The 25,277-nt window shown below is 42.5% G+C and overlaps 3 protein-coding genes across 7 annotated transcripts in view; 2 read left to right on the plus strand and 1 right to left on the minus strand.

The window, feature by feature from the left end:
* The window catches only part of RIOK2 (RIO kinase 2), a 39,735-nt gene extending 29,124 nt beyond the window's left edge, over positions 1 to 10,611 (minus strand). Inside the window, exons 1-4 of the mRNA XM_069964660.1 lie at positions 10,504 to 10,611; positions 7,912 to 8,050; positions 7,432 to 7,548; positions 4,713 to 4,888 (exon numbers count right to left, since the gene is read on the minus strand). Of these exons, the coding sequence (XP_069820761.1) occupies positions 4,713 to 4,888; positions 7,432 to 7,548; positions 7,912 to 8,050; positions 10,504 to 10,569 (498 nt within the window). The 5' untranslated portion in view covers positions 10,570 to 10,611. The remainder of the gene's footprint in view (positions 1 to 4,712; positions 4,889 to 7,431; positions 7,549 to 7,911; positions 8,051 to 10,503) is intronic.
* Positions 1 to 25,277, plus strand: part of LOC138787390 (uncharacterized) — a 406,633-nt gene that overhangs the window by 226,596 nt on the left and 154,760 nt on the right. The window lies entirely within an intron of this gene.
* The window catches only part of LOC138787389 (uncharacterized), a 111,352-nt gene continuing 96,930 nt past the window's right edge, over positions 10,856 to 25,277 (plus strand). For 2 of the 4 annotated variants that reach the window (XM_069964661.1, XM_069964665.1), the window contains exons 1-4: positions 10,856 to 10,931; positions 13,453 to 13,520; positions 23,653 to 23,805; positions 24,271 to 24,320. In XM_069964661.1, the coding sequence (XP_069820762.1) occupies positions 13,488 to 13,520; positions 23,653 to 23,805; positions 24,271 to 24,320 (236 nt within the window). In that variant the 5' untranslated portion in view covers positions 10,856 to 10,931; positions 13,453 to 13,487. The remainder of the gene's footprint in view (positions 10,932 to 13,452; positions 13,521 to 23,652; positions 23,806 to 24,270; positions 24,321 to 25,277) is intronic. The other 2 variants (XM_069964662.1, XM_069964663.1) reach the window with 2 other exon arrangements.

A 25,277-nucleotide genomic window follows, 5' to 3' on the forward strand; every position in this document is an offset into this window, starting at 1 on the left:
AGGTTTTCTCTAATATAGAATCCAACGCTGGACCAAACAACAATTCTCCTTGACATGGAAGGGCACACAATTTAGATTTAGAGGTAGCTTCCCCTTTCCAATCTTTTACCCAAATAGCTCTACGGGCTGAGTTGGAGACCGCTGTAGCTCTAGCGGCTAATCTAAGGGTATCTGCCGAGGCGTCAGTCATGAAATCCACTGCTCCAAAAATAGTGGGGAAGGCTTTAAGAAGATCTTCCCTGGGCGTACCCTCTCTGATATTGGACTCTAATTCCTCTAACCAGAGCTTTACGGATCTACCAACTGAAGTACTGGCTACCATGGGTTTAAAAATAGCTGCAGCCGCCTCCCAGTCTTTCCTAAGAAAACTATCTGCCCTTCTATCCATGGGATCCTTCAATGTGCCCGTATCCTCAAAAGGCAGAGCCCCCTGATTCCTTGTTATCTTAGAAACTGGAGGGTCAATCATAGGGGCTCTATCCCATCTCTCCGTCTCGGTTTCGTCAAAGGGATATTTGCGCTTCATAGCCCTAGGTACAAAAAATTTTTTATCCGGTTTTTTCCACTCTCTATCTATAAGATCTTTCATAGTCTGATGGATTGGAAAAACTTTCTTCTTCCTAGGAGCCAGACTTTCAAACATCTTATCTTGAATAGATAAAGTCTCTTTAGATTCCTCCAAATTCATTGTGGCTCTAACCGCCTTAACTAGGGACTCTACTTTTTCCACCGGGAATAACGGTTTGCCCGACAATTCATCTGCTGAATTATCTGAAGATACTTGACATTCCCCCTCTTCCTCTGGATCAGATTCCAGCGTAATAACGGGACTGGAAGAGTGGGATATAGACAATTCGGTTCTGGATGTAGAGGCTGAAGAAGCCGAGGTAGAGGCTGTGGTAGAGGCGGCTGACCTCTCCTTGGGCATAGCTTTTGTAACTTCATCTCTAATCAAACCCCTGCAAGTGCAAGTGAGATAACCTTTAGGGAACCGTTGGACCAGCATAACACACATCTCCAGATAAACCTCACTTAATGCTTTTCATAAAGGAAGGAGACTCTTCTTCCATAACTTTAGAAAGACACACATTGCACAGGGATTTAGAATAAGAGGAATGCAGTTTCTTATGACACATCAGGCATTCCTTTCTACTTTTTCCTTTCTTAGAAGAATCCTACAGTAGAAGTAGTAGAAAAAACAACCTCAGGAAAAATAAACACAGGAATATCATTTGGGGTACGACCCCTCTCACCACCATGCGAACCTCTGCCTGGGATTCCTGTGTCTCAGTGTGTTCAGCTTCTTCCTCCATGTTGAAGCTGAAGAAGCTGTAGCCGCAGTAGTGGGAAGCACCTCCACCTGCTATAGTATGCTGGTCCAGAAGCTGGCTGGGTTCCTGTTCCGGTTGGCACACACTTGAAACAAGCCACACTCCCGCTTTAATTCGTAGAGGGGGACCGCCCCCCCTCTCCCTCTCACCAATCGGTGGCGAGCTGCCGAACACCGCCGACAACGGACCGCCCCTCCGAGCCCCTGATAGCCGCCCAGACATCAGGTGGGTAACCAGATCTTCCCCCAAGCCCCGGAGCCCCCAGCGCAGCCCGGCCCCCGTCCACGCCGGCGCCCGAAGTACGCACGGCGCGAACCGGAAGTCTTTGCGCACCTAGGGCGCCTACCGGAAGTAGGCCGCATCACATGACTGCCCCGCGACGTCACCACGCCGACGCGGGCACGCACGTACGTACGCCCGCGTCCGCCGGAAGCCGCCGCCTGCCGCCATGAACGCCCGGCTCCTCCCCGCAGGCCCGGGACCCGGCGGAAAGAACTCACCCTGGCCGGAGGTAGAAGGGAATTGAAGCCAAAAGGAGGGGAACCAGGAAGACCGCAGACTGACCAGGTGGCTCTTTTCAGGTAAGAGGCTTACACCGGCAGGGTAACCCGGGCTATCAATCTTTAGGAACCGGGCGCCCACAGCTTCACTTGATCCTGGCGACTTTTGGGAAGGTGCAGAGGAGCTGCACCCTCCACCATCCTTCTTCTCAGAAGACAGGAAACAGAACTGGTGTAAGGGGTGGATGCGGCTCCTTTTAAAGCTTGATTGATTGATTGATTGATTGCCTGGCGGCTGTTTCCTGTCTGATGAGAAGGGGGATGGACGCTCTCCAGGGGTGCTGTCATAGGGCGAGAAGGGAAAGAGAAGATCCCAAGATGTTTTTTTCTAACGGATTCTGCAGGGACAATTTATGGCTGAAAGATATCTTTATGGTGGTTTGAGACAAAAGAAAAGGAGAGAAAAATTTTCAAATCAATGATATTACCTGTTAGTCCTTAAATGCTACTGCACTGTAATCACCCATATGGGCTACAAACATAATGAAATATATATGTATAATACACATCCTCAGGTTACAACTGAGAACTGTGAAACGTTGCAGCATCTATGGACCTGCTAGTGTGTTTTAATGGTTTACAACTACAAGGACAAATTTTACTCAAAAAGTAGTGCCAGGCATCACACAGTACCTGTTCTCTGGAACAGTGAGGAGTATTGTAGGAAATAAGAATTAACTATTTTATAAGATTGTATCCAATAATTTTGCTGCTGCTGCATTAAACGGTTGCTTAGCAATTGAAGAAGCCGACACTAAAAAAACAAAAAAAAACAACAAAACACTGATTTCCATAGACGCTGCTCTATTTCGGACTCTCTATGCTTGCTTTGGGTCTTATTAAATAAAACTGTGGTTTACCATCTCTAAAAAGCCAATAAGGAGAACCAGGAGACGAAGCCAGCATAAGCAGGGCACAGAGCTTCTCCTATAAGTCAGATTTGCTCAGTGCTGCAGATTGAACATTTTAGTCTGAAGCGCAATGTTTGTCCAAGTCACAAGCTGTTAATAAAACACCATCGCCTTGTCTTGTAATAGTAAAATTAACGCGCCAGTGCTTGCTTACCCCGGCCAAGCTAAACAACAGGACAAATCGGAAACCAAACCTGAATAGATAATTTTGTTTTACACATTCTGCTATTCCAGGAAGATGAGAAAGTAACATTGCCGCAGCAGGGTTATAACATCCTATTTAAACCTAAAAAAGAAGGCGGTCACCAAGACAGACGTCTTTACATCAGATCATTACAGTAAGGTTGTGTTTCCACATTGCTGAAGCCTAAAAACATCCGTTTTACAAGCAAAAACACTTCTGCCGCTTTCAGATGTTTTTTTTTTCGATTTTGAGTTTCTTTATTTTAGATTTTCTGACCCTTTTTTTTTTTTTTTTTTTTTTACCTTTAAAGACTTTTTTTTTTTGCACAGATGATGACCTTTGATTAAATTCCAAAGCAGCAAGAGAACTCCTTAAGGAGGAATGGAACTACCAAAGTCCCTCCAGAATTACCCAAAGGAGGGACCCATTACACGTACCCCATCTGGCCAGGTATCTCTAGCACAGGAGAGCACCTCTTCTACCAGGTCCCAATATGGACAAGAAATCACTGAGGGGTGGTATGGGGACAGCCTTTTAACCTCTCTTTTCCTGTCCCTATTATGGTATAGGGATCAACCTGGTGCTGTCATGAAGGGCAACTTGGAGGACAGACGGCTCAATAACAGGAAGTGATCCTTAGCTGTTTACTTTCCCTGCTTCAGCCACAAGGAAAATACAATACAACACGTGGCTATTCAGAAGAATGAATGGAAGCACTAGGCTTGGTAGAGTAACTGGTTCTGGCTCTCTGACCTGGCTAATATAATGGGGTCTTGGAAAGGAGACTTCCCAGTCTACAATGCCCAGATGAAATAAGCAAACGTTGAGGGATGTTGAGGGTCAGAACCTTAATGATCATACAATAAATACTGATACCAAAAATAGGCCATCAATGTAAAATAATGTAAGACCCATTCACAGAGATCACCTTTCCCTAAAGACCGATCAATTATGTGTGGTCCTGTTACAGCAAAGATTATTATTGTACCAGCATTGCTACAGGAGAAATAAAGCATGGCATTAAAACTTATCGCCATTCCGTGCTCCATCATCTGGTCAATGCTACAAGAGCCTGTATACCTGCCCTCTGGCAATGTCCAGACCCCTCCTCCCATCTATGTGGCTGCGCAAAGTTGAGTTCACTAAGGAAAATGGATGGCCTCAAGGGTCAGATTAATTACCGCTCTGATCTTTTCTTTCGGACGCGGTACTACAGGGAACAGCTCACAGACAACACTGAACTCAAGACTTTTAGCTCAGTGATGGAGTGCCCCCCCCTCCCCTTTGGTTCTCTTTCTCTGGTTGGGCCCTCAATGAAAGTTGTCTTCTTTTCAATATGATTCATGTAACTGACTATTGGCACCTGTTTTTTGTACAATTTTGACTTTGTAATTGCACATTTCATATGTATTGATAATTGTATTTTTGTTATTGCTTTTTTGTTTATAAAAGTCAATAAATTCAGAAGTTAAAGAAAAAAATGGATATTAATGGGGCAGAGTCTAAAACTGATCTCGGCTTTGTCTCTCAAAGTAGGCAGCATAGGAAGATAAGAATGCATAGGGCAAACAACGCAGATTCTGAATCAGCAATTTGGCAGGTCACGAGGATGGGTAAATATACCTTCTTTATTATGTTCTCCCCACCCCTTGCATGAAATGATTTCCCCCCCCAGCGTCAGACTTCTCCTTTAACCTAAACCCATGGCTATTATCTCACAAGTTACCTTCATGTATGCAAACTCTTTCATAGCAGCCAGACGAGACAGATAAAGCCAGGACATCTTATGTCTGTGCTTGTGATAATCGCGCTTGTTTTTAAGGTTACGAAAAGACGTTCTTCCAAGTCGGTGCAGTTTTAATGCCATCTGTTTATCCTCTTCATTTGCAACAATGTAGATGTCTATAAGGTCAATGAGAAAATTAAACTCCGAGTGTGCAGTTTATAAAATCTACATATACACAAATACAGTGGTGCCTTGGATTATGAGCATAATTCGTTCTGGGACTGTGCTTGTAACCCAAATCTCAAACCAAAGCAATTTTTTCCATGGAATCATTGAAATGCAGAAAAATGGCTCCACATCCCAAAAATAAGAAATTCTTAACAGGTAAGAAAAACATTTAGAAAGCTGGATATGTCATATAAGTTACTGTACAGTATAGCCATCAGCATCTGGTGTATAATGTATAGTAAGTGCATAAACATGAAAAATCAGCAGCAGTCTGTAGATACAGAATGGAGGTGCAGACGGGTGTAACTACCACTATAGCAGCTACTATGGAGCCCACCACATCAGGAGGGCCCCATTGCCCGCTCCAGCAATACACTGGGCCCCCTGAGCTGTCATTTGCAGCCTAAAGTGGATCTGCTATGATTTGGGAGGTGAGGTAGGTTTCCTGGGTCAGAGTACAGTGCTGTAGACCCCGCTATGCAGACCATTCCCCTCACCCACTCCCCCTCCCACCCAGTACAGGGAGCTCTTAAACCAAAGCAATGCTCTTAAAAGTTACAATTGTGAGCTCTTCTAGCAAAATGCTCTCAGTACCACTGTATATATATATTTTTTTGTAACTCATATCAAATACGCCCTATTTTTTTTTTAAATCACAATTTTGTCTATATTTACTACACAGGTGAAAGACAATTACTTTCAGCTAAGTTGGGGCCAAAAGGTGGCCATGCACCTTCAACCGCTGTGGGCCCAAATGTTCATCTAGCTAAAGGCTACGTCTTTTGTTCACCCCATACACATGAATGCTTGGCTCAGTTTAACATTCAGGTGTTCTTAATTGGGAAAACAGGACTTAAAGGAGTTATTCAGGCTTAGAAAAAAAAGGCTGCTTTTCTTCCACAAACAGCTCCACTCCTGCTATCAGTGTGGGAATTTCTTACTCCTCTTTACTCACTGAAAACACGTCCACATTTAGGACGCACTCCCTGCTTTGCTGATGACAATGTGAACATACTTGCAGTGACCTGCTGCTGTGTGTTAAAGTCATCAGCAGAGCAAGGAGAGGGCATCATTAGGGGAAGTAAACTGAGACAATGAGTAAAAAAAGAGCCCTGATGCAGTACTAGCTAAAGGTGAGTATGGTATTATTTTACCCCCTTAACCGTGAAAGAGGAAACCCAGCTAGTTTGGGCTTTCATGACCAAGCTAAATTTTCAAAATCTGACCTGTCTCACTTTATGCAGTTATAGCGCTGTGATGCATTAATGTATGCTAGTGATTCTGAGAGTTTTTTCGTGACATATTGCACTTTATATTAGGGGCAAAATTTGGTCACTATCTTAAATATCATGAAAAATTGGAAAAATGATAATTAATTGTTCCTGTTTTTTAACATACGCTATTCAGCATGCAGTAAAAATAATATAGTTATTATATTCTGTGGGTCACTATGGTTATGTCGATACCAAATTTGCATAGTTTTTTTTTTTTTAATATATTACCACTTTGGCACAACAAACTATCTTCCTGAAAAAAGGATAAAAACTGTCGCCACATTGCAAGATCCGTAGCGTTCTTATCTTTCGCACAACAGAGATGGCTTCGGGCTCATTTTTTGCGGGAAGATGTGTAGTTTTTATCGATACCAAGTATTACATATATACGACGTTCTGATCTCTTTTATTACGTATTTTTGGAAGCGGATTGATTAAATACAGTAATTCTGGCGCTGTTTTTTTTTTATTTTTCTTTTACAGCGTGTGTCATGCGATATAATTAATAAAATAGTTTTCGAGACTGGGTCGTTATGGACGAGGCGATACCAAACATAAATAGGTTTTATGTTTTTTAGGTGGTTTTATGTAATGTTTTATTAATGTATAGGGAATATAATGCATTTTTATTATTGGGGGGGAGGGGCTGGGGGGGGTTCTGTGTGTTTTGGTGCAAACTTTTTTTCCCACTTTTACACTAGTGTACATTACTAAGCAGTGATCTTTTCATCACTGTTACAATACACTGGACTACTACTGTAGTGCAGTGTATAGCCTATGTCAGCAATGAGCTGACAGGCGATCAACACAGCCATACCTCTCGTATGGCTGTGTAGAGGCTTCGCCATGGCAATCCTTTAGAAGGCCCCTGGGATTGCCATGACGAGGATCAAAGACCTAGACCTCGCTGTGGGACTTCTGATCAGGTGAGTACAGTACTGCACCTAACCGGAACCCGTTACATGCCATTGACAGCCGCCTATAACGGGTTAAAACAACCCAGAGCAGTAAATAACCGCTCCAGTTAGTTGCAGGAGGAGATCAGCTGTCATGCTGACAGCTGATCTCCTGCGCTGGTACCATTTATTCTGTCCCGCCGTAAAAAGCCGACGAGGACAGAATAAAGCCCAGTAGTGACTGCCGCAAAAAGCCAATACGGAGGTCACTAAGGGGTTAATAAAAATTTCTAAATTGCTTTAAAAAAAGATCTTTCTTACCTGACTCTTTTCCAACACCCATCTGGTTGCCAACAGAAGTGATGATGTCTCTGGATGAAAGGGTCTTTAATGCCAGGTAATCATATCCGCCATAAATCAGCCGGTAGCCCTGAACAGCTAAACAGAACACAAAAACAAAGCTTTAAACCCCCCTCAAAACATAAAAACTTGATCAGTACATTGCAACCGCTTTTCTAAGCAAATCCTAAGACTAAATCCTAAGATTAGGGGAAAGTATAACTTAAAGCCTATGTGTACGTTCACAATATGGAAAAGAGGCGGAAATTCCAAGCGGAATCCCTGTTACGGAGTCCGTGGCAGGGATTCCACACGGAATTTTCGCCTCTTTTCCTTAGTGTAAACGCACCCTCATACTCTTTCTCTTTTTTAATATGCACTACTGATTTTGAAAAATGCCTTAACACAATTTGCCTAAATTTAGGTAAATGATTATAATGATGACTGAATATTATTACTCACTCTTGGTGCGTTCATACGCTATAAGTTTATGCTTTACAAGCTCTCGTAAGATTTTGTTGCAGCCACCGTGTTTCAGACTGGCTATGGAGGCAATCAGACTGGCAGGCACAATCTCATGGTTCCTCATGCCCATTTCAACCTAAAAGAGAAACAATGGCAGTCATATATAAAAGCGATACAACCAAACCAACTTTTACCTGGTTACCCAACAAATAAGGCCTAGGTATTTGGGTAATAATATGGGGGTTAAAGATAGCCATTTTACAGTAATGGATGCCGTCTATCAGAAGGCTTCCACTACCAAGTCTGTAAAGTTAGTATAACAAATAACCCAATATACTAGACAAATCCTTCAACCGCTCATTGACTATTTTAGGGCAGAAGGCAGTGATCTATACAGATCGCAGCTTAAAGACTGGCCCAAAAATAGTAAACTGGTGATGGATTGCCACTTAACTCCTTGCTGGCTGGGAGAGCCATTAGAAGTCAATACAGAACTTACCAGGAAGTCCCTGGAACAGTAACTTGCTGGGACTATTTCCTAAGATTCAGGGGTCTGTAAGCAATTCTGCACTGTGATAGGCCTCATTCACATGTCTAGTAATTTTTAAGGCCCTTGATTCTGTCTGCTAGCTTTAATCTGTGAAAGAACTCTTGTTTGCATCTGTTTCTCGTGTGTGTTTTTTTCACTGATCACATCACTTCAGATGTAGCAGAGCAGGATGTGTCCCCCCCTAATCCCCCAGATGTAGCAGAACTGAATGTGTTGCCCCCTGCATACCCATAACCCCTAAACCGATGCGACAGAGCTGTGCAGCACCAGAAGAAATGTACAGGGAGAAGGACGCTTCACTGTGGGACCAGGAGATGATCACTGCAGATGCTGCCCCAGCCTCAACCCCAGGAGTAGGGTGGGTTCACACTGAGGAATCTGGGTGCATAATCCGCCGTGGATTCTGTCGCTCGCCCACGCGCATCTCCGCCCGTGCAATAGACTCCATTCTATGGTCGGGTGAATTCCACTGTCCACTGAAAGAATTGACATGTCAATTCTTTTGGCGGATGGTGGAATTCGCTTGACCATAGAATGGAGTCTATGGCACGGGTGGAGATGCGCGAGCGACAGAATCCACGGCGGATTATGCACCCAGATTCCTAATCCTAGTGTGAGACCACCCATAAGCAGATTCCTAGTGTGAGACCACCCATAAGCAGATATGCTGCCAATTCAGGTCAATATGTGCCGCCTCTGTGGGAGGTGTTGTCCGGGGGCTGAGTGCGGGGGTTGACAGGTGCAGTCGGTGACAGGAACAGTATCCCATAGCGGTCTATTGGGGCAGCCGTGCCACAATCTGCATCTGCATTAATACCCGTCCTATTTTGTTTGCGCCATTCATGGTATGAATGCACACACAGGATTTAATAGGCCCTATAATTGTCTGTGGCAGCAAGTCCGAGACCACATGCAATTCCACAGGCTGTGTGAATAAGGCCTTAGGGAGAGTTTCCAGGCAACTGCTGTGAACCCCCCCTGCATTGACTTACAATGTCTCTCAAGCTTCCAGTCTTATGCTGCGTTTACACGGAACCATTATCGGTCAAATTTTCGCAATAACAATCAAATTTGAGCTATAATCGTTCCGTTTAAAAAGGGGAAAAGATAAAACGACGAGCGAGAAATCGTCCATTTTGATCTTTCAACATGTTCTCAAATCGTTCGCAGATCGCTCAAACATTCACCCTATCTGAAAGATGGGCTTAAGCGATCTTAAAAACTATGGCAATAACAATTTTTCTTACAAATTTTCTAACAATTTTTTCGTCTAAACGCTGATCGTTATAAAAACCAAATTGTTGCTTCAAAATCGTTAAATGATTAATTGGGCGAATTATCGCTTTGTGTAAACGCAACATAAGTAGATTACAAGCATATGGCCTATCAGTGAGCAGTCTGACAGCTGGAATAACGCAACCTGATGGTCTGTGTACATGGGGTCCTCCAGCCCTGCGTTATTTCCCATACAGGCAGTGAGAACCCGGCTATCTGCTACTAATAAGTGACAGCACAGATTATAGCCACCTTCTGTAGGGGAGGCTGTGGGCCTGGGACAGCACAGATTATAGGCACCTTCTGTAGGGGAGGCTGTGGGCCTGGGACAGCACAGATTATAGGCACCGTCTGTAGGGGAGGCTGTGGGCCTGGGACAGCACAGATTATAGGCACCTTCTGTAGGGGAGGCTGTGGGCCTGGGACAGCACAGATTATAGGCACCTTCTGTAGGGGAGGCTGTGGGCCTGGGACAGCACAGATTATAGGCACCTTCTGTAGGGGAGGCTGTGGGCCTGGGACAGCACAGATTATAGGCACCTTCTGTAGGGGAGGCTGTGGGCCTGGGACAGCACAGATTATAGGCACCTTCTGTAGGGGAGGCTGTGGGCCTGGGACAGCACAGATTATAGGCACCTTCTGTAGGGGAGGCTGTGGGCCTTGGACTATCGGTTGCCCTAACACTGGAAACCGGATACAGTGTAGTATAAAAGCCTCTACGCTCAGTCTGTACACAACCACACGACCCCGGTCCCCGCACATACCGCGGTGAGCACTCTGAAGTCATCTCTGGACAGGTACCGCAGCAAAACCACGTTCAGCTTCCCCATGCTGTCTATGTGGAACGCACAACTCACACGTGCGTTCCACCACAACCTAGTCTACGTCATCGCGCAGTTACCGAATAGCATGCCGGGACGTCCTGGCAGCTGTGTAGTGAGGAGGGCCCAACTATCAATTAGTTTATTTCATAAAATGAATTGTAAGCAATTAATATCGGTAATCTCGCTTACAATTGGGTTATGGAAAATTGGATGTCGTTTAACACAAGATAGATTTTAGGAGTCCTGCTTATGGTTTGTTGTTGGTTTTATCGCCCTTTCAGGACCTTAGCTACCTAGGAGAAAACTGAAAAGTTTGAAGTGGGCGGGAGCAGCGCAGCCGGGGGCAGATCGGGCGCATCACTGCTCAGGTATATATATGTGATATGGCCATCTGTATACTAATGCTGGGGGTTGTAGTGTGTGTGGGTGGGTACAGTGCTGGGATTTGTAGTACTGCTGTAGCTTGTAATACAATGTAGTGATATAACCTGTGTCCGGTGCAGGTGTACAAGGCTGGGTTCACACTGTGCTGCGTTTTCAACGCAATGTGGGTTCAGCAATCGCAACAACAAACAGAAAACGCACCCAAAATGAAGTGTGAACACAGCCTAACGCAGTGTTCCCAAGCTGTTGCTCTAGCTTCTGCAGAACTCATGACAGTTGCAAGGCATGATGGTAGTTGTAGTTTTTCCAGCAGCTGATGAGCCACAGCTTGAGAAAGACTCCTAATGTAAGACAGTTCTGTTTACTGAATAGTTAGGGTCTCGTTTACACGGTGCTGTTTTGGATCTGTATTAGTACTGTACTGTCTCCATTTATACTTATATTACACACAGTCCATTTTAACCCCTTAAGGACCGGGCCTGAAATGACCAATTGTCACTTTTGCGTTTTCGTTTTTTCCTCCTCGCCTTCTAAGACCCATAACTCTTTTATTTTCCCACCTACAGGGCCATGTGAGGGCTTGGTTTTTATCAGAAACAGTTTTACTTTGTAAGGGCAGCTTTGCTTTCAATCTGCAATAAAACTAATGACGGATTTCCCAAAATATCATTTATGGGGTGAATTTGAGTGTGATTACGCAATTTTTTTGGGGGGGGGTCCAATTTTTACTTGATGCACTTTACGGTAAAACTGACATTTTTTCTTTATTCTATAGGTCAGTCTGAACACAGCGATATGCAGGTTTACAGCTTTTCTAATGTTTTACTATTTTTATTAGCAGTAAAACTATTTTTTTTTTTGCAAACAGGTGTGATTACAATGGCCGTATTGTGACTCTTACAGCGCTTTTATTTTTTCACCTACGGGGTCGTATGGGGCATCACTTTTTGCGCCATGATCTTTTTATTAGTAACATTTTTTTCTAGATCAGACATATTGATCGCTTTTTATTAATTTTCTTATACATTAATATGTAATTTTAAAAAAGCAATCTCTGTGTTTTTTTTACCGCTTATTGTTCACGCTGTTCACCATGTGGGAACAATATTGTTCTATTTTAATAGATCGGATGATTACGCACGCTACAGTATATTATATGTTAATTAGCTTTATTATTTTTATGTGTTTTATGTATAAAATGGGAAGGGGGGGGGGTGATTTTCACTTTTATTGGGGGAGGGGCTTTGGGACATTTTTTTTAAACTCTTATTTTATTTTTTACACTTTTATAGTCCTTTAGGGGACTTTTACATACATACTTTGGATTACTTACACTGATCACTGCTATGCCAGCTCCAGTCACTTACACTTAAACGCTGCGGTCACTGCGTTTTAGGGGTTAATGAAGATCAGCCACACGATCCCGTCATGGAGGATGAGGGCCTGGCTGCAGATAGCCCGCCCCATAGCCCGGGACCCCAGCGGGGTGTAGATTTACGCCTGTTTGCGCCAAGGCCCAGGCTGTGGGGGCATAAATTTACCCCCTTGTCGTTAAGGGGTTAATATGCTTTTTAACCTATAGAAGTCAATGAGTTGATCAGTATAATTAAAGGGGTTAACCAGCGTAAATCTTTTTCTTTCAAATCAACTGGTTTCAAAAAGTTATATAGATTTGTACTTCACTTCAATTAAAAATCTCCAGTCTTCCAGTACATATCAGCTGCTTTCTGCCCTGCAGGAAGTAATGTATTCTTTCTCACACAGTGCTCCCTGCTGCCACCTCTGTCCATGTCAGGAACTGTCCAGAGCAGTAGCAAATCCCTTTAGAAAACCTCTACTGCTCTGGACAGTTCCTGTCTCGGACAGAGATGTCAGTAGAGAGCACTGTGTCAGACTGGAAAGAAAACACCATTTCCTGCAGGACATACAGCAGCTGATAGGTATGGGCAGACTGGAGATTTTTACATAAAAGTAAATTTCAAATCTATAAAACTTTCTGGTACCAGTTGATTTGAAAGAAAAAGATTGTGGTCAGAGTACCCTGTTAAAGGCTTTGCCGATCACGACTCCTCTGTTCCTGTGATTGGTGGGGGTCACAGCAGTAAGGCCTCCACTGATTGCAAGACTGAAAAACTGTGTTCCAGAGGAAAAGAGCCCGTCTCATCCCTTAGCCTCCAATGGCTGTAAGTTATATTATGCTTCTTCCTAAAGTTCTGAGTGCAATTTAAACCTTTACTGATTGTTTTACAAAAAAATAGCATCTTTTGATAGAGACTTGGCATGCATGCTTGATAAATCCCCCCATTAAGTTAAACACACCAAAGATACATTGCATATACAGTCCAAGAAATAGACTGAAAGTAGGAGCATACCCACATGTGACCCATAGACCCGAGTGTATGTCAGAAATATGGTATGAACAGGCCCCAAGATCTAATGATCAGATTTCTATTTTTTATTTTTTTTTTCAGTTTCCATTATGTAAAATTTGCCTTTTATTTCCAGGATAAAATATCCGCTACTTTGACCAATAAAAGATCATGTCGTCCATGAATAACTCAGAATTTCTCCAGGTAACTTGTAATTAATTTCTAGTGTCTTGTGGAGAAACATTACTCATATTGTATAATATATCATAGTGCTAAACTGTCAGCCAATCAGGTATGAGATGCTCAGGTTGGGTACAGTCATAGGAGGTGTAGGTACCCCAATGATTGCAGTTAGTGATAAGCAGATTCAAGTGCATAGTTTGGGTTTGGCAATCGCTTGTCATTTGACACCTGGTGGCTGGAGAAGTTGGATGTTGCCTTAGGGCTGCCAGGAAAACATGGATACAGGCTATGGGCCCTATTCCACCGGACGATTATCGTTCGCATAATTGTTAACGATCTCAAACGACCAGTATTGCAAAATACCTGAAAACGTTCACTCATTTCCATGGAACGATAATCGTTACTTATGATCGTAATTGCGATCGTTATTTCTTCGCTATTTCTTCTCTATTGCGTTCGTATCTACTGCGAACGACGTCTTATTCAATGCGAACGATTTGCAAACGTTTTGCGAACGAGCAACGTTAAAAATAGGTCCAGGTCTTATAAAGCGATCAACGATTTCTCGTTCGGTCGTTAATCGTTAACTGCATTTCAACTGAACGATTATCATTTAGATTTGAACGGTTTAACGATAATCTGAACGATAATCGTCCGGTGGAATAGGGCCCTATGTCTATATCCATGTTTTCCAGAGCTCACTAAGGTGGCATCCTACTTCTCCAGCCGTCAGGAGTCAAATGACGAGCGGTCAGGTTAAAGGGGTACTCCAGAAAAATGTTTTTTTTTTCTTTTTTTCAAATCAACTGGTGTCAGAAAGTTATTCAGATTTGTATTTTTATTCTATTAAGTCTTCCAGTACTTATCAGCTGCTGTATGTCCAGCAGAAAGTAATATTATTTTCAGTCTGGAGAGCAGGAGAGTTTTTTTTATGGTGATTTGCTGCTGCTCTGGACAGTTCCTGTCATGGGCAGAGGTGTCAGCAGAGAGCACTGTGTCAGATTGGAGAGAATACACCACTTCAGCTATGTGCACACCATGGAATCCCGGCAGATTCTGTAGTGTGGACATACCCATATTCCACTTCACTTCCGCATAAGTTCTGGCAGAGATGAATAGGCGAGGAATTTCACGCAGAAAACTTTCCTCTTCAATTCCTTGCTGAATTCTTGCCTATTCCTCAGTGTAAACATTCCTTCCTGATGAAGTTGTGTTGACGACGTAACGCATGGGGGGCTTCTCCTACCTGATTCCCATCCCCCCCCCCCAAAAGCCTTTACACATGGTGATATTTTTTATTGTTTTGGGGGGGGTTATATTATTTTCACTATTGTACTTATCTTTTCATTACTCTTCATCCATTCTGTGAAGTTCAGTCTGGCCGGTACTGCAGTGAACTTCTTTCTTTTTCTTTTGAATTGGGATGCGGGCGTATATTTGTGTGCTTTTTCTGTGTTTGAATTGTGCAGTTTATATACATAGCTGCCCTCTGTTATATAGTGTGGTGCCCATCTTCTTGCTTGTTTGATGGGATTGTTTGCGACATGAGTTGTGTCAATGGGAATGCTGGACTGGTCCAGATGCTGGATAGAAAAACATTTCTTGTAGGGTTTTCATATTTGTCTCTGAATGCCAAATGGTGATGAAGCCCCATAATACTTGATGTATTTTTTCATCTGTTGGGGTTGACCTCCTTAAAGGGGTACTCCAAAGAAAAAAAAATGTTTTCAAATCAACTGGTTTATAAAAAATTATTCAGTTGTGTAAATAAATTCTATTTTAAAATCCTGTCTTCCTATACTTATCAGCCTCTGTATGTTCTGCAGGAAGTGGTGTATTCCTTCCAGTCTGACACAGCACTCTCTGCTGCCACCTCTGTCCTTGTCGGGAACTGTCCAGAGCAGGAATAAATCCCCATAGAAAATCTTTCCTGCCCCGGACAGTTCCTAAGACAGACAGAGGTGGCAGCAGAGAGCACTGTGTCATACTGAAAAGAATACACCACTTCCTGCAGGACATACAGCAGCTGATAAGTACTGAAAGGCTAGATGTTTTTAAATATAAGTCATTTACAAATCTGGATAACTTTCTAATACCATTTGATTTGAGGAAGGATTTTTTTTTCTGGAGAACCCCTTTAAAACTGTGCTTTATTGGGGAAGCTCCTTTGGACGTTCTCTTTATTTAGCAGGATCTGTGAGGCTCTGAGTTGGTGGAGTGGCTCCTCCATAGCACATGTAGTGTTTCAGGCTCATTGGCTATCTGTGTGTTTCTAGGAGCTGTTCAGATGACGGGTCGGCTGTAATGTCAGATTTCTTGGCCGTTTCACATTTATATTATAGGACGTCTTCTATGTTCCATTTAGTTTGCACAGTTACTGAAAACCCTTTCACAAATAGCGCTCGGATTAAAATCATGTTATTTTATCTAACAAATTCCTGGAAAATGGAAAAAAAATAAATCAGTACAGTAATAAAAGTCATTTCCCGGAATCATTTTCTAGGCACCTTATTTGCAAACAAGTAGGTGCTATAAAGTATTTAATAGTAGCGCTCACACATTTCAGCAGTAGTAGCAGATCCAGCGGCGGCGGTGTGGCCGACTGCAAGTTACTGCACCGCCTGGAAATCTCACAGCAGATCGTTCACTATAAAACAACTCCTTGCTGTCAGAAATATTTTTCTTTTCCACTTTGGTTACATCAAGCTGATTTTATAGGCCTGCTAGACTCCCCCCCCACCCCCCAGCCGCCTACATTCAGAAAATGTGATAATCCAGCACTTGTTTCCAGCACATAACCGCAATAACAGGATTAAAACAATTGTACCATGTTTCTTTAACACTTCATTGTTATTGTACGTTTTATTTTCCTCTTCTCTATTTATATGCACTCCACTTATATACTTGTCTTTGACTGTCGAAAAATTCAGAGTAATTCCCAATCAGGTGATATAAATAACACTGAATTTATTAGGAAGTCAAAAGAAATGGTTGCTTGCTATTCATTAAAAAAATCTACTCCCCCTCTATAGGCTGAGTACACTGGGCAGGGCGCAGCGAAGTTAAGTGGGGATGCACAGCACCACTACTTAAAGGGGAATTCCACTCAGGTAAAATACATGTTAAATCATCCCCCCTCCTGAAGACTAACAATTTATTCCATACATGTAATTACCTTTTCTGTCTCCTTCTCTTAGTTCTGAGCTGCTGCTCTCTGCTAAAGACACAGACAACTGTGTGTGAGTTTTTTACTCAGTCTCCCCCTCCTCCCTCCTCCCTTCCAAAACTGCCCAGGTAAACAGTGTCCCTGGACGGCTGTCTCTGCAATCTGTGAGGCAGGGAGGTTTAATCACAGTAAGGTCACAAGTAACTTGACCTTAGATGAACGCTCTTGCATTACACAGTGCAGAAACAGCTGGGAGATGGAGAAAACAGCTCACACACAGATTTCTGTGTCTTTAGCAGAAAGCAGCAGGCTCAGAATTGGGGAAAGGAGATAGAAAGGTAATGCCATGTATGAAATGAGTTGTTAATCTCCAGGAAAGAGGGATGATTTAACATGTATTTTACCAGGGTGAAATACCCCATTCAACCTCCTTGAGACAAGATGGTAAGCAGCAATCTATACAGATTTACAGCCTCAATTTCATAGGGCAAACATTTGTGACATCTTGGGAGCAGACTTCCTCTCATACCTTGTTTCAGAAGTATCCCTTCAGAGACGTGGGGCATCGCTGAGGTCTAGTTAATGCATAGGTGTGGTGCTGAATGTAGACTGAAACAGGGAAAATGTATTGCAACATTTTTGCTATTGTTGTATTGCAGTTCTCATGTTTGCCACAAGATGTCAGCAGGTTCCCGCATAAGATACAGCCAGACCATGTAGTTTTCAGCTTGCTGTTAAGATGGGTGTCATCTCCAACTTATTACCTTCAGGGATAATGACTGAATTACACTTATATTTGTAAGATAGATATAATATATACAGTTACCAGCAGTAATGGTTATCTATATGTATAGAACATTAGTTTTAATAATTTTATTATAGTAACAATTACTATAATTGAGAAACATACAAATTGTAATGCCAAATCTGGTAAAACAACCACCTTTTCTGCTGTGGTGTTATAGAAACCCAAGATAGTGGGTTTTTTTTGTTTTTTTTAAGGAATGTTCTGGATTAGACTGGGTTCACACTGCGTTTTTGCAATCTGTTTTATGCAAAAAAAAAAAAGTGAAAAAACTGATGGATTTGTGTGCATCCAACAGTTTTTTTTTTTTTATTTTTTGCATACACAAAAATGCATGAACCCAGCCTTACATAAATGTTATAGGAAAATATGACAGACTTAGGGCCCTATTCCACGGGCCGAGCAGGGCCCGATCAACGATGTAAACGAGCGCCTATTCCACAGCCTGATGATCTTTGAGCGAGGGCTGCAGGGACATCGTTACCGATGTCCTTGCAGTCCTTTCAGCATACATTACCTGTCAGATCTTCTCCTCCGCTCTGTTTTCCTCCCCGGGTCCCGCGCGCTCTAGCTTCATAATGGCCTGTCACTTGACAGGCCACTCAGCCAATCACAGGCCGCGGCGGTCCCGGCCTGTGATTGGCTGAGTGCTCCGTCAGCTGACAGGCCACTCTGAAGCTAGAGCGCGCGGGACCCGGGGAGGAAGACAGAGCGGAGGAGAAGACCTGCAGGTAATGTGCTTCTGAAATCATCGGTCGCCCGCCGCGCACCGCTTTTCCACCATAGCGATGTTTGGTGGGGAACAGTGATTTTAGGTCTGGCCCTAAATGACACGATCATTGGCTAATCTTTTCCTCTATTCCACCGAGTGATAATCAGCCGAATGGGGCCGATTCGGCCGATTATCGTTCCTGTGGAATAGGGCCCTTATGCTGCGTTTACACAAATCGATAATTCGCCCAATCGATCGTTTAATGATTTTGAAGCAACAATTTGGTTTTTATAACGATCAGCATTTAGATGAATAAATCGTTGGAAAATCCGTAAGAAAAATCGTTATTGTGATCGTTTTTAAGATCGCTTAAGCCCATTTCACATAGGGTGAATCTTTGAAAGACTGTTTACACTAAGCGATCTGCAATTTTTTAGCAAACGACAATTTGAGAACACGTTGAAAGATCAAAATGAACGATTTCTCGCTCGTCGCTTGATCGTTTGTTGTGTTTACACGGTACGATTATCGTTCAAATGCGATCGTTATTGCGAAAATTCAAACGATAATCGCTCCGTGTAAACGCAGCATTAATTCTGTGGGTAACAAAAAGCCAGGAAAACATATAGGGGGAGATATATCAAACTGGTGTAAAGTAGAATTGTCTTGGTTGCCCCTAGCAACCAATCAGATTCCACCTTTCATTCCTTACAGATTCTTTGGAAATTGAAAGGTGAAATCTGATTGGTTGCTAGGGGCAACTGAGCCAATTCTACTTTACAGCATGGGGGAGATTTATCAAACATGGTGTAAGCTGAAACTGGCTCAGTTGCCCCTAGCAACCAATCAGATTCCACCTTTCATTTTCCAAAGGACCTGTGAGGAATGAAAGGTGGAATCTGATTGGTTGCTAGGGGCAACTGAGCCAGTTTTACTTTACACCATGTTTGATAAATCTCCCGCATAGATTGCAAGAGCTTTTCTAATAAAAGACATATATAGCATATTGCCATATTCCACCTAGGAGCCATGTCTATGGGGACATCGGAAAGGGCTGGGAAAGCTATGCTTGGCTCTTTTTGTAACTTCTCTAGATTTCAGTAAAGTGGGCCACATAGCAATCTCTCCTTTGTCTTTTTTTAAGTGAAAATGTACATATTTAGTTTTCCCATCATTATACCATTCTGTACAATAGGTATTTATTATCATCATTCACTTGCAGGCTACACTATATACTCCATTCACGTTAGGAAGATACTTAAGGTTAGGCAGTTTTAGAAAAACATAGTAGCTTTTTTTTCCACAAACAGCGCCACACCTGTCCCCAGGGTGTGTGTGGTATTGCAACTTGTCTCCATTCACTTCATTTAAATTGGGCTGCAATGCCACATACTCACAAGAGTGGCGCTGTTCCTGGAAGAAAGTAGCTATGCTTAACCCTGGATAACCCCTGTTATTACAGACATTTATGTCGGTGTTACAGACATTTATAAAAACTTTTGACATGTCATACAGAGCGCTCAATCTGTCTCATTGTAGATGTGAGATGGATTGAGCACAAAGCCAAGGAGAGAAGTGTGCTGGTGTGCGCTTCTTCTGGCTATAATGTATATCACGTTTGACAAACCTTTGACATGTCTGATGTTGTGATTGGTGGGGGTCAAAGTGTTGAAATTGCTGCGAGTTACTACAATAAAAAGAGACGGGAGCATATATGGATTTGCAGAATGTTTTTGTGCTTCCTTTCTGCTTGGCCTATGTATGTATGCAACATTGTGGGTGTCACGGGTATACAGTATGTATTATAGGGGTACTCCGGTGAAAATCTTTTTCTGTCAAATCAACTGGTTTCAGAAAGTTATTAAGATTTGTACTTTATTTCTATTTAAAAATCTCATGTCTTCCAGTACTTATCAGCTGCTGCATGTCCTGCAGGAAGTGTTGTTTTCTTTTCAGTCTGAAACAGTTCTCTCTGGTGACACCTCTGTCTGTAACAGGAACTGTCCAGAGAAGTAAAGGTTTTCTATGGGGATTCGCTGCTGCTCTGGACAGTTCCTGTCTCCGACAGAGGTGGCAGCGGAGAGCACTGTGTCAAACTGAAAAGAATATACCACTTCTTTCAGGACATACAGCAGCTAATAAGTACTGGAAGACATACGATTTTTTTTAAATAGAAGTAAATTACAAATTTTACAACTTTCTGACACCAGTTGATTAAAAATAAAAAAAGTTTTTTCTTACCGGAGTACTCCTTTAATACACTAAAAGGTCGGTCCAAAGCTATGTGCTATACCTTTTTATGTTTTTTTTTTTTTTTTCACGCAGTACAACAACAGAAAGTTTATATACCCAGTGTGCAACATCTTCCTCAGGTTCTGTCAGACAGTATATATCCCCCGGCCTGTGAAATCTAATTGGGTTTAATTTAAATAAAGCTCCGCAGCAATGTGCACATTTCATTCCTCTTGATTTGCCTCGCACCATATTTGCCCCTTTTTTAATTTTTTAATTTTTTTTTTTAACCGCTAAGCCGTTTTGCATTTGCCTCTAATTTGTTGCACATAGCTGAGCGCTCAGAGCTAGGATCGGTCAGATTGTGTCACTTGTTTCGTAAACAAAAGAACCAACAAAGCCCCAGCGACCCCTCTCTACCCCCAGCGCTTCCCTCGCCTTTGCCAAGTGTACAGTTCAGTGTTCGGTCACCTGTATCTGTTGGTTTAGCACATTTTAAAGTAGTTCTCAGCTCCCTTCTTGTTCTCGGCAGCTTATTTTTAAGCTTCAAACATTGCCTGGCTCATTATGGCCGGCAGAAGGTTAAGGCCTTCTTGTCAGACCGGAACTGCGCACTAATTAGAGTGTGGTGCTTGGCACTGGACGTGTCGTGCCTGCAAGCTTTCCTACTGCGATCACTTCTATTCAACTTCTCCTATTATAACAGGACAATGGACATGAGTGGCAGTGGATAACTACAGCTGCTGCTGCCGCCGGAGCTCAGGCTACAAAATAGAGAGAAAAATCCGATGGATTTAGTACCAAGATGGGATTGAAGACATCTTGTACAGTACTTGCTAACCCATCTTACCCATGAAGTAGCCAGCCATCAAATATGTTGCCATCTCTTTTATAATTGATGGGATTTGGGTGGGATTTCAGTGATTTATTTTTAGTAAAAAAATAGAAAAATTTAATGGCATTCAGTTCCTATGTGTCCCCAGAGTCTGCTAAAGAGGTGTTCACTTCCCATAATGTCATGGGGTTTTGCTAGGATATGCTATTACTTTACAATCAGTGGGAATCTGACCTCTGGGACCCCCACCATGAAACTGAAGAGGACGCAGTAATCTTGTACAGGGAATTTCAGTCGGGTCCATTCATGTGAATGCGCAGTTGGGGGGAAATACTGTGCGGTTCTGAGAGTACATATTAATGCTGGGTTTACATAGAGCGATAATTCGCCCGATCGTCCGATTAACAATTTCGAGGTAACGATTTTTTTTTTATAACGATCAGCGTTTAGACGGAACGATATATCGTACGGAAAAATCGTTTTGCGATCGCTTAAGCTTATCTCGCACATAGGTTAAATTGGTGAACGACTGTTTACACGGAACGATCTGCGAATTTTTCGCGAACGATGATTTAAGAACGTTTGATCGTTCGCTGCGTTTACACTTACAATTATCGTTCGAATTCGATCGTTATCGTGCAGATTTAGTGTTCATTGATTGTTTCTTTTTTTTTTTTACACTGTATATTTAGGGATTAGCAATCCACAAAAATGACTGACATGCTCTAGTACAGACCGTAATGGCGCCAAAGATTCTGTGAAAGTCAATGTGAGCGTCCGTTGTGTAGCCGTAATTTTTATGGAAGAAACGTCCATATTGTTCATAAATCTGTAAAAATTGTGGATGAGTGAACATTTGAAATCATTTAATGCTCTAGGGAGAATAAAAATAGACGTGGTCGCACAGCCATAAACTTATCACTGATCCTTCTGCTTCTCAGCACTATATACTACTAACATCAGCATTCAACAGTCCTCCCCCACTCAGGTGGTTTCAATTAGTATGCACATATATCAAACCTAGCTTCCTTCAGTCCTATGGCTGAAAGAACAGAGTTTTTTCCCCTCATCATGCTTCTGCTCTGTGTGTTGTGTTCCATTCGATGGCCATTGATGTTGCGGCACAGTGTCTGTGGGTGGTGTTGCCCAACGCCCAGGGGGGTTATGTCTAGTGGCATTAGGGCTGCTGGACTGCCGGGTCACTCCCCTCTCTGGCGCTGTTGTTGTTGCGGTAGTAGCCGCCGCATAGGGCTGCACCATTTTTAGCTAGGGACCCACACGTATCAGGAACCTTGAAGCAGTTTGTGGGCTTATGTACTTTAATCAAAATGTAACTAACTCCTGATCTGTTACTATGGGGGAGATTACTGGCGGCGGCTGCTGCGGGTGTGTGGGATGTATGTCGGCTGAGAGGGGGCTTGGTGAAGGGGATCTCCCTTGTACTACTCCCCTATCATCTGCTCATATTATGAGCAGATGATGGGAGGAGTAGTGTATATCTGTCCCACGGCACCAAGCAGGGAGGGAAAGAGGAGGTAGTTAGATGCACCGGCACCTCTCTTTCTTCCTGCTCGGTGCCCTCCATTTGGAGCAAGTGTCCTTGCTCCCCAAATTATTCCATAAACATAGTCCATCAATAAAGGGTAGTTTTTACATTACATACTCTTCCATATACTTCAATACATTGCCAAAGACTTCTACATATACTGCGCCCCCTGCTGGACACTCCATAGAAGTTACACCTGATTTGTGACATCACGGTTTTTGAGAGAATTTGAAGACTCCCTGATCTACCAAATTAAGGGAAATAGCACTGTATGTGCATTTCCAATAATTAATGTACATTTTTAATTTGTCTAACTTTCCATAAGTAATAACATATTAAAAAATACTTTTGGCCAAAGTTGTCCTTTAATCTTAAAAAAAAATATGGAATACAGAAGTGTTACGGACAAATTTTTTGCAGATTGTGAATGATATCAGACACCATATACATATACATCTGGAAAACTACCGATCATGTGAATGTAGCCAAAGACAGTACAGAAATACACACTAAACCATTTAGAGGAGAGAGGGGCATGCTCTCAAGACGTCACAATCATTGAGGAATAGGGTTACGACAAAAGGCAAAAAGTTTTTTATTTATAGATTCAGAGGATCAGATAATGGAAGATGTTAGTTTCAAGTCATTGACAGAGATAAGTAAGGAGTTTGTGGTGGAGATTGAGGAGTATACAGTATATGGTATTCTAATCAGCACAGGCAACCAGTGCAGTGAGTGATACATTCTACCAACATGCCATCACTTTATAGGATACAGTATGCGCTCTTTATGTATAATACTTTTAAGTCTCTTGTTTTTACAGCCATGCATCTGTGTGTACTTTTTTCTTTCACTAGGCTGGGAAGCCGGTCCGTCGGTCCATGGCAGGCACACATCTTTCCATTGGCCCAGGAAATCATGGAAAGCTGCTATTAAAAGGAGATGGTCAGAATGACTTCCAGTCACATGCCTCAAGTAGGAGGTCTTCGGGAAATGAGCAAAAACTGGCGGTCAGTTTCCCTGTGTATTCCGGTATATTTCCCAAGAAAAATAAACTAAAAGGGAAATATGAAGAATTCAGACCTAAGAAAAATACATAGCTAAAAGTGGTGAAACACGACTTTAATTATTATATATGTATATGTCAGATTTTACGTTTCTTAGGAGCCAGAAAAAGCGCAAAGAGGCTGCAGAATATAGCGGACGGTCACAATATGGGATATAAGGGCTGATACCTGTATGTTTTTTATTAGGAATACATGACCATGGCCCAACTACACATCAATGAGTTTTCTTGCGTGGCTTTTTAAGTGTGACTTCACCCAGAACCCTGGGTGTTATAAATCCCTTTCTAACAGCTTTTTTCTTAAATAAAGATTTGACCTTCACTTTTCTATAGTCTGCAGGTTGTAGTAAATAGGTTTAGGTTACAGTGTCTGTAAAGATTACCTTTAATATAATCTCTTATTCTTTAGGAACTGCAGGAAGAAAATGATCAACTTAAGCAAGAACTAGAAGATTTGAGGTTGGTGAATTTTAATAGATGTTGCCCTATTAGAATTTGTTATAGAAAAGGATATGTCCGTATTCTATATAGGGTTTAATAGAACACAGCCCTTATTTTTTTTAGTTGTACAGAAAAACATAGTAAACAGTGGCATATCGAGTACAGTAAGCAGCCGTAGATGCTCTATTATGCCTCTATTCTCCATCAGTTTATATTGTCTTTTCTTATTTTGCTAGGTTTTAATTTGCTTCCTTGGTTTGTAAATCAGTTAGTAGTAAATTAGCTATTTAAAGTCTGCCTATCACATAAAATAACTTGACAAGTCAAAAGTTATTGATTCCAGTGAGTCTCACTGCTTAGACCTGCCGGGATCAGATGATATAGGCGGAGAGAGAGCATGCCCGCAATGTGATACTCTCACTGCCCGCAACGTTATACTCCCCCTGCCCGCAGCGTGATTCTCTGCCTGCCTGCCCTGTCCGTCTAGGTAGTCTCATAGCCGTAATGGTGATAAAGCCGGGGAGTGAATGGCACGGCTGCTGCAGTCTCTCCCCAGCTATATCTCCTGATTACAGAGGGTGTACCTGCTGTGATCAATAACTTTTGATTTGCTTGATGACATTTCAAAAGTTATTTTTCTGGACAGGTACTCTTTTTTTTTTTTTTTTAATAACAACCTGGTGTATGTGTAAAGTAATAAACTAGATCATACTCACCTCACCCAGTCCACTGATGGCGTTCTGGTCCCTCTGTTTTGTTCCTCTGATGTCATACTCTCCTCATACTCTCCTGATGGCCCACTGGAGCCAACCACTGAGGCTGCAGTGGGTTCAGAACATCATGAGCAAAGTGGGGAGAGTGTGTCAGAGGAGAGATGTAAAGGGAGGGGCTGGTGCTGCGCTGAGCGAGGTGAGTATGCGCCATTTTAGTACTTTACACATTTAGCAGGCTGTGAATTTTTTTTTTTAATCAGGT

Source organism: Dendropsophus ebraccatus, chromosome 3 (genome assembly GCF_027789765.1).
Source record: "Dendropsophus ebraccatus isolate aDenEbr1 chromosome 3, aDenEbr1.pat, whole genome shotgun sequence".
Lineage (NCBI taxonomy): Eukaryota > Metazoa > Chordata > Amphibia > Anura > Hylidae > Dendropsophus > Dendropsophus ebraccatus.